Here is a 9203-nt window from a genome sequence, read left to right on the forward strand (position 1 = left end):
CCTATACGGTCATTCCCAATTAGGGGCGAGCTTCCTAGCATTGATATCTCGAGAACCCTCTACTGCGTTCTGCAACACGAGGTCACCAACACCAAACTCCCTCGCCTTTATGCCTTGATCATATCGTCGAGCCAGCTTTTGTTGATAGTTCGCCAGGTATATAGTCGCCGCTTCTTGATGTTCTTCCAGTGAGTCCAAGTGTATTACCATTAACTAATTATTTGTGCCTGAGGAAAAATCTGAGGTTCTCGTAGTGGAAAGGCCTATCAATAGGTATAACTACTTCCACCCCATATGTTAAGGAATAAGGGGTTTTGCTAGTTGACCTCCTCAACGTTGTTCGGTATGCTTATAACATATTCGACAACTCTTCGGCCCACCTACCTTTTGCTCCTTCTAACCTTTTCTTCAACCTGTTAACAATTACCTTGTTTGTAGCTTCGGCTTGGCCATTGCTCTAGGGATATGCTGGAGTTGAGTACCTATTCTTTATACCGAGATCACCATAATACTTGTGAAACACCTTACTATCGAATTGCAAGCCATTATCTAAGACTAAGGATTCCAAAACTCCAAACCTCGTCACGATGTTCTTCTAGACGAACTTCTTAACATCCACATCTCGAATACTAGCTAGGGCCTCGACTTTAACCCACATGGTGAAATAATCTACAGCCACCAAGATGAACCTTCTGTTTCCAATTGCTCGGGGAAATGAACCAATGATATCCAGCCCTTACTGCGCAAAAGTCCAAGGGTTACTGATGGGATTCAAACTTCCTACAGGTTGATGTATTAGAGGGGCGTGCTTCTGACACTGTTCGCACCTTTTCACATATTTAGTAGTGTCCTTCTGCATTCTAGGCCACCAAAATCCTTGTGTCATTGCTCGGTGAGCCAATGACCGACCTCCCACATGGCTGCCGCACACCCCATCATGTAACTTAGTAAGAAGGTCATTAACTTTATAAGGATGGTGGCATAAAAGATATTGTCCCCCAAAAGACCTTTGATATAACCTATGATCCTTGGATAGCCAGAATCGAGCAGCACTTCTATGCACCTTATCTGCCTTTTTGGTCTTGCTTGGTAGACGGTCTTCAGCTAGGAACTCAATAATCAGGTCCATCCAACTAGGTTCAGGAAACAAAACGGCTGAGATATTTACTTTTTGGTCAATGTTGGGTTCTTGTACCACCTCCATCTCATCAGTTAGTGTAGATGCCAAAGTTGTTAAGGAGTCAGTATGCTTGTTCTGCCCTCGAGTAATTTGAATTATCTTGATTTTTTGGAACTTGCTCATCAACTACTTGATGAGCTTCAAATAATCGATCATTCGAACGTCCTTAGCTTCAAAGCTTCCTTCAATTTGACTCACCACCAGCCAAGAATCAGAATAAACCTCTAGTTCGGCTGCTTCCAAACTAAGCGTAGCCTTCAACCTCGCAAGCAGTGCCTCATATTCGGCCTCATTGTTGGATGCCTAAAACCCAATCTCAAAGAATGTTCTACTTTCACTCCCTCCGGTGATACAATGACAATGTTAGCCCCCGCTCCTATTGCATTAGACGCACCGTCCACAAAGACTCTCCACGGTCGAGTTTCCACATTGCAAACAACTGCCTGGCTCCCTTCACGGGGAGTATATTCTGCGATAAAATCAATGAGCACTTGGCCTTTGACTGAGCTTCTAGGCCTATACCGAATATCAAATAATCCGAGCCTAGTTCCCCACTTAGCTATTCAGTCCATGAAATCGGACCTCTTAAGCAGAGATTGGAGAGGATACTTGGTCAACACATACACCGTCTGCCAGTGCAAGCTTCTCCAAAGGTAAGTACCTCATCTCTACATCAATCAATGTTTTACTGATATAGTAGATCGGTTTTTGAACTCCCCCTTGATCCTTCAATAATACGACATTCACAACATGCTCGGATACTGCTAAGTGCATAAACAAATCTTCCCTCGGATCCGAACAAGATAGTATCGGCACGCTCATCAAATACTTCTTCAAATCTTGAAAAGCCCATTCACACTCCTCGGTCCACTGAAATCCCTTCCACTTCTTAAGTAGCTGATAGAAAGGGCAGCACCGGGCAGTAGACTTCGATACAAATCGATTCAAGTAGCCACCACACCGGTCAATTTCAGCACCTCTTTGGGGTTGGTCGGCGGCTTAAACCGCTCTATGGTAGTTATCTGATTGGGGTTCACCTTTATTCCCTTATGGGTGATCATATACCCGAGGAACTTACCAACCCCCACACCGAAGACGCACTTGTCTACATTGAGATGCAACCTATGCTGCCTAAGTATTTCAAATACCTCCGACAAATCATCCATATGTCTTTGATCTTCTCGACTCTTCATGACCATATCGTCTATGTACACCTAGAACCTCCAAAATCTCAATCTAATGACACAAAACTTGATAAGTTAAAGATAAACTTTTTTTTTTTTTTGAGAAGAAGTTAAAGTGAAACTTAAACTCGCCAAGTTTCATGCTGATGTTTAAATGTATATGGTCTTGTCTTAATTATATCTCTACAATTGTTAATTTATGATTGGGAACTTTTTAGCTAACTCCACGGTCAATCTTCCGAACACAAGTTACATCCTCCAAATGTAAGTTACGTCTTCCAAATGTACTGACTTGTCAAAAGTGGAAGACTCAATGTAGCAAATGCAACATATTGCATCTACTCCAATAAGTCATCCATCACATTCAAGAACAGATGAATAAACACTTGCAAGCTTGACTTTGTCACCAATTCATCACCCCAATAGGTGGACAGGTGAAGATGGGCATACAAAGCCTACACTACAAAGCTTGCGTAGTAGCTATCATCTAAGACTCTCCTACATTCACGCAATTGCCGGCAAAGGGATAACTCGCATCTCCTAAAATCAGCTGTGGGATAACTCCCACCTCCTACAAGTAAGCTAAGGGATAACCCAAAGTCCCTACAATTTAGCTAAGGTGGTCATCCACAGACCCCTATATAAACACTGGGACACCCCAATTTCGATGTATGTGAAAAACACATTTCTCAAGCTCTTTCTTTTGAGTTCAATGAGATTACTGTGAGTTTTTGAATTGATTTTTGAAAGGTCTTAGGCTTGGCACTACACCAGTGCACTCTGAAGGTATTTTCATTTTGCAAATTTCTTACTCTGCACCTTTTATGGAAGATTGCAGGTTTGGGTAATAGATATACTGACGATTTTAAGCATTGTCAATTTATATTCAAGTTGAATTACTAAGGTCAATGATTTTTCTTCTAATGCTATTTGGTATTCAGGTTAAAGTACGAAGTTTATGTCCGGTCATATATGTTTCTCTTGTATGGCTTAATTTTCGAGGTAAAGAGGGCAGAGGCATGTTTAATTCTCTTAGGTACCTTCAAATGGTGGTGAAACTCAGGCTAACAATATTCTATGTGAAGAACATTAGATAATGGTTATAGAATAAATGGTACTATTATGGCCATGTATAAGACTTTGGATGGTAGTATTTTGGTTATGCAACAATTTTAGTGAAATAGGTTGTCTGACCCAATCCAGCTCGTAATCCAATTGACCCAGCCCGTTTCTAACGGTTTAAAATGTCCCAACGTTGACTCAAACCCGATTAACCAGGCCCGTTTGTCATGCCTACCGCGATTTGTTCAAGTTGACTCACGAAGCTTTCAGGGTTTTATATAATCAGCAGAACAAAACTCAAAAACAAGGGAAAAAAAAAAAAATGCTTTGTTCAATCACGAGCAGACGGTTCATCATTAAGTCACCCATCTCTCTCTTCTTTCCTCTTTCTCAATCTTTGTCAACCAAACCCATTTCAGAATCCCACACGGATTTCGATCCCACCGCAGTCCACGAAACCCTCTACTCCTACTGCAATGACTGGAAGCGTGCTCTCGATTTCTTCAACTGGGTCCAAACCCAATCCCATTTCCAACACACAACTCATACGTACAATCGTATGCTCGACATTCTATGTAAGTTCTTCGAATTCCAGCTTTCTTGGGACTTAATTCATCGAATGAAAACAAACCCATTTTCCAAACCAGACCATACCACCTTTCGGATTTTGTTTAAGCGATATATATGTGCACATTTAGTTACAGAAGCTGTAGGTATTTATGATTCGTTAGACGAGTTTGGTTTGAAGGATGAGATGTCTTTTTGTAATCTTATTGATGCTTTGTGTGAGTACAAGCATGTGGTTGAGGCCTATGATTTGTGTTTTGGGAAGAACAAGAAGTTTGGTGTTGACGCGAAGAATACAAAGATTTATAATATGATTCTTCGCGGGTGGTTTAAGATGGGATGGTGGAGTAAGTGTAGGGAGTTTTGGGAAGAGATGGATCAAATGGGTGTCCGTAAAGATTTGCATTCTTATTCGATATATATGGATATAATGTGCAAGAGTGGGAAGCCATGGAAGGCTGTGAAGTTGTATAAGGAGATGAAGAAGAAGGGTATAAGGTTGGATGTGGTGGCGTATAATACGGTTATTCGTGCTGTTGGTCTTTCGGAGGGTGTGGATTGTTCTGTTCGAGTGTTTAAGGAAATGAGGGACTTCGGTTGTAAGCCTGAGGTTGCGACTTATAATACGATTATAAAGCTGTTTTGTGAAAATGGTAGATATAAGGAGGCTTATGAGTTGCTCGATCGAATGCATGAGAAGGGTTGTGTACCAGATGTTATCACGTTCAATTGCATTTTTAGATGTCTTGAGAAACCCAGAGAGGTTCTTAGACTTCTCGATAGAATGATTGAAAGCGGGGTTCGTCCCAGGATGGATACTTATGTGATGCTTTTGAGAAAATTTGGGAGATGGGGGTTTCTTCGACCAGCTTTTATTGTGTGGGAGAAGATGGAGGAACTTGGGTGTAGTCCAGATGAGTCTGCTTACAATGCTTTGATTGATGCTTTGGTAGATAAAGGAATGGTAGATATGGCACGGAAGTATGATGAAGAGATGTTAGCAAAAGGGCTTTCAGCTAAACCAAGGGAGGAACTTGGGACAAAGCTCGTGAGTGTAGGATCTCATGACAGTGATTTATGAGAAGCATATTTATCTGAGGATGAAATTAGTAATTTATTGATGTGATCTGAAGATACATAGTGCTGACATGCAAAGTGGATATACCTCAAGATTGTGACAAAAACTGCTAGCTAGAAGGCTCTAGGTTACATACTGGTGAAAGAGTTTGCTGCATTAATGGGGGATCTGTTAAGTGTTAGTGATGGGCCCATACTAAAGTGGATGCTCTTTCCCTATCTATACCTTACAAGTGAATGTTAAAAGCTTTTCTGGCTTAAGGATGTTCGCGTCATCTACACATGCTCGGGTATAAATCTAATCCATTTTTGCTTAATAGTAATCATTTATGTATTCCTTCGTAAGTATATTTGATTGGTCAATGAATTCTAAAAACTCAAGTCTTATCTAGACATTTAATGTTTGAGAGACATTTGTTTATTAAAAAAAAAAAAAAAAACTTTTATGTATGCGATAAGTAGCTTGAAAGTTGAGATGCTCAAAAGGAGAAAATTTACTCTTTCAGTGCATGTTGTTATATTGTTTGTAGTTGTGGGGATGTTCTCTACTTATTCTTTTTAAAATGCTGGATTCTGTTTTTTATATTATATTTGATTGGTTTTGGAGATGGAGGTCTCAGATTTAACTTAGAGAAAATTTTTCATTACTAAGTTATATACTCTCTTTCTCTTTCTTTTATGTCATATTTAATTAGTTCTGGAGAGGAATGGTTTTTTCCTCTAGTGAAACTCTCCCTTTGTTCCTTAGCTCTCTTTTCTTTGTAGTTAGTTTCTTTCCTCTGTTTTTGCTTATCCCTCTTTTTTTGTAATATTTGATATGCTTTGTGCTTCTTTACATAAATTATTTTTTTGAATATACGTTTTTCTTGCTTATCAAAAAAATAAAAAAATTGTCCTTTACTAACTTAATAAAAAATAAGTATTTTGATTTTTTTTGGGGGGGGGGGGGGGGGGAGGGGGGGGGGGGGGTGGTGAATGAATGAAATATGAGAAGTTTATTTTTGAACTAAGTGGAGTACTTTAAGCTTCCAATGATATTGTTATTGCAAATGAGCTGTAAGTAAACCCACTTTATTCCTTACTATTGAAGCTTCAAATGTATCCTCTCTAAACGAATGTAAATTCTGAAATATATATTCATGGGTAAATCAATAAAGTTAACTTCTTTTGTTCTTTCCATGCAAAATTTAATGATTGTTCTAGAATCTGATGATTTTGATTGAAAATACTAGAAACTTTTCTAATTTTTTGATAGGTAGAAAATACTAGAAACCTTAGAAGTTTAGATTCTTTAAAGTAGTTGTCATACCGGTATGGTCATATCTGATATATATATCTATCATAGATATGCCAATATTCATTTTGTATATCTATCTGGCCTGATGATATTTTGGTCTATACCATATTGGAAGAAGATGCAAACTTCCTTTTTTTGCATAGAGCAGCTCTATGTGGAAAAGGGTCTTTGCATCAGGTCCACTCAACACATTTGTCAAAAATCAATAAAATGAACAATTTCTTTTTTCTTTCCATGAAAAATTTAATGATTGTGTGAGCATCTGATGATTTTGATGGAAGATACTAGAAAGCTAAGAAGAACAGATACTTTAGAGTAGCTGTCATACTTGTATGGCCATGTCTGATATATATATCTAACACATATATGTCAATATACATATTGTGTATGTATCTGGCCTGATGATAATTTGGTGTGTATACCATATTGAAAGACAATGCAAACCACTTTTTTTTTGCGTAGAGCAGCTCTATGTGAAAAAGGTGCTTTGAATGAGGTCCACTCAACACATTTGTCAAAAAATAGAACAAAGCCTCTGATTTTGTATCTCTCCCCTGAGATGGAATTGGCTAATGAGGGACCATCATAAGCCAAAGTTAATTTGTTACCACGGATATGATAGGATATGACATGGATGCCTTTAGGAATAAAAATGGACCTTTTTATTTATTTTTATTTTTAAAGGAAAAATGGTTTTAATTTAAATGTAAACTATGGGATCTTGTGCTTCAGCCTTCAGAAAGGCTGAAATATTCAAATACAAGAATTATGAGAATGTCAAACATGGATCATGTGTTCTTTTGTTATCTATAGCATCTATGTTAGTTTCATTATTCTACCTTAAATTTTTTGATAGGATTATTCTATGTATTATATGTTTTTTGGTGTTTCTCATTTATCTTTAAACTAAACATTAGCACAATATGCATTTAAAAGTACTTATTCATTTATTTTTTGATAGGTATGTTTAAAAATACTTATTTATATATCAATTAGTTAATGTGTCCTTGTTGAGTTACACCATATCCTAGGTTTTCAAGAATTGATGTTATTGCTTTGTTCCTATCATTTCATAAGAATTGATGTATTGCTTTGTTCCTATCATATCATACTCATGCCCAATATCTTTACCAGCTAGAAACTCTAAAATCTAAATCAGAATGCAGTTTTGGATCTCAACTTGTAACTTTGTTCTAATGCTCAGCATTGGAATTTGATCACAAATCACTCATTTCCCTCATTCTTGTTTGTCACGAAATTTACAGCAAGTTTTCTTGTTTCTTTTTCATTTCCTCCCCGCCCTCCGTTGTCTTCACATTTATGTATGGCTATTGAGCTATCCCATTACATTTGGTTTCTCAATTAATGATATCTGTCAGTTTTCACAGAAAAACCTCTGGACTATACTACAGGGCTGCCTAATATGAGCATATGTTCTGGGTGTTCTGGAGTGGTGGTTCTTTGGGAGCATAGTCATCTCAATCAAAATCTTTAGCAAATGAATAGCACAAATACCCTAATATGGCTAGGGAAGTCATTTTCTGGTGATCAGCACATATAAGCACTAAGCACTAAGCACATAGGCACCCAAAAGCCTGCAGAATTAATGTGCACAAACCCAGTTATAGATAAATGAAGGAGAATCTGGTTGCAGAAAGGAGGATGAAAAGTTATGGTAGCTAGCAGGAAATACTGATATGCTGATAAAAATTAAAATAAATTCTATGAAGCTATTTTGAAGATGTAGAGGAAGTGTGCTGAATCTTGTACAAGAAAAAGGTTATAATTGAAATAAGCTTTGGTGCTTGTGCAAGCAAGCATCTGAAACCATTCCTCATCTTTCTTATGTGCCTCTGCGAAATCAGTTTGGTTGGTCTCTTCTTCTCTATAAGTTTCAGTAAGCATGTGATTCTATTGATCTTTCTGCAAATTTGGAGGAATGTAAAAAATTATTTCCCAGGAAAGGAACATGAACAGGACTGCCAGAGACAAAGCAGCTGTAATATGTGGGAGAGTTAACAGTAAGATTTTTCCAGTCAAAAGACTCCCACAAAGTGTAGGTAGCCTATAGAGCTGTGAAGCTAGTTGGTGAGTTTTATGCAGAAAGTTGGCTCCTAAAGCAGATAATAGTGTGCAAACTTTTAGTTCTAGGAGGAAGGTTCATTGGCAACCAGGAATGGGGTTTTCAAAATATTTGTGGAAAATCCTTTGACATCAACACAAGGATTACTTAGTTGACTGTAACAGTGGAGAGGCTGTGGCAGCTAGAGAAGGCATCGGTTTTGTTGAAGGTGGTGCTTGGAAAGTCATTTAAAATCTGAAGACAGGTCCCTTAAGGATGACTCTCAGGTAATTCTAAAGGAATGCATTCTTATGATGAGTTATGCCTGTCTGGTTCACCTCTGCCTAGAGAGGTTTAAAAAGTGGGAAGCATGCCTAGAAAATGCCCATTTTTGTATTGATGTGCACATTTCAGGATTCCCTTGATTCATGGAGCCCGAAAACGATTTTATTTAGTTTTAAAAGTCAAATTGTATTTTTTACCATTGGGTTTTATTTTACGTCTGTTTTTTGACATGGAGATTTTATTTTAGGTCTTACTAGTTAAAATTATTTGTATTGTATTTAATTTTTTAGAGTCAAGGTTATTTTCATAATTCAATAATTGGGATTGTCCCCACGTCAAGTTGGATTCGCTCTAGTCCTGAAAGTCTACATGAGGGGGCTATTGTACTCCAATTGGATAGTTTGCTTGATTAATAAAATTTTCAATTGGAATGACCTCCAATGGCCTGGTATGGATTTAGGACAACTCTAGGTGCTCATAACTAGCTTT

At 37.9% G+C, this 9203-nt stretch overlaps 1 protein-coding gene across 1 annotated transcript; it reads left to right on the top strand.

The window, feature by feature from the left end:
* Positions 1-3713: 3713 nt before the first annotated feature.
* Positions 3714-5360, top strand: LOC112025860 (pentatricopeptide repeat-containing protein At1g80550, mitochondrial). The gene has a single exon (XM_024058541.2). It carries the CDS (start codon positions 3749-3751, stop codon positions 5072-5074), a length of 1326 nt encoding a protein of 441 aa, XP_023914309.1. The 5' UTR covers positions 3714-3748; the 3' UTR covers positions 5075-5360.
* Positions 5361-9203: the final 3843 nt, after the last annotated feature.

The sequence above is a fragment of the Quercus suber genome, unplaced genomic scaffold (genome assembly GCF_002906115.3).
Source record: "Quercus suber isolate HL8 unplaced genomic scaffold, Cork oak 2.0 scaffold_14, whole genome shotgun sequence".
Taxonomy (NCBI): domain Eukaryota; kingdom Viridiplantae; phylum Streptophyta; class Magnoliopsida; order Fagales; family Fagaceae; genus Quercus; species Quercus suber.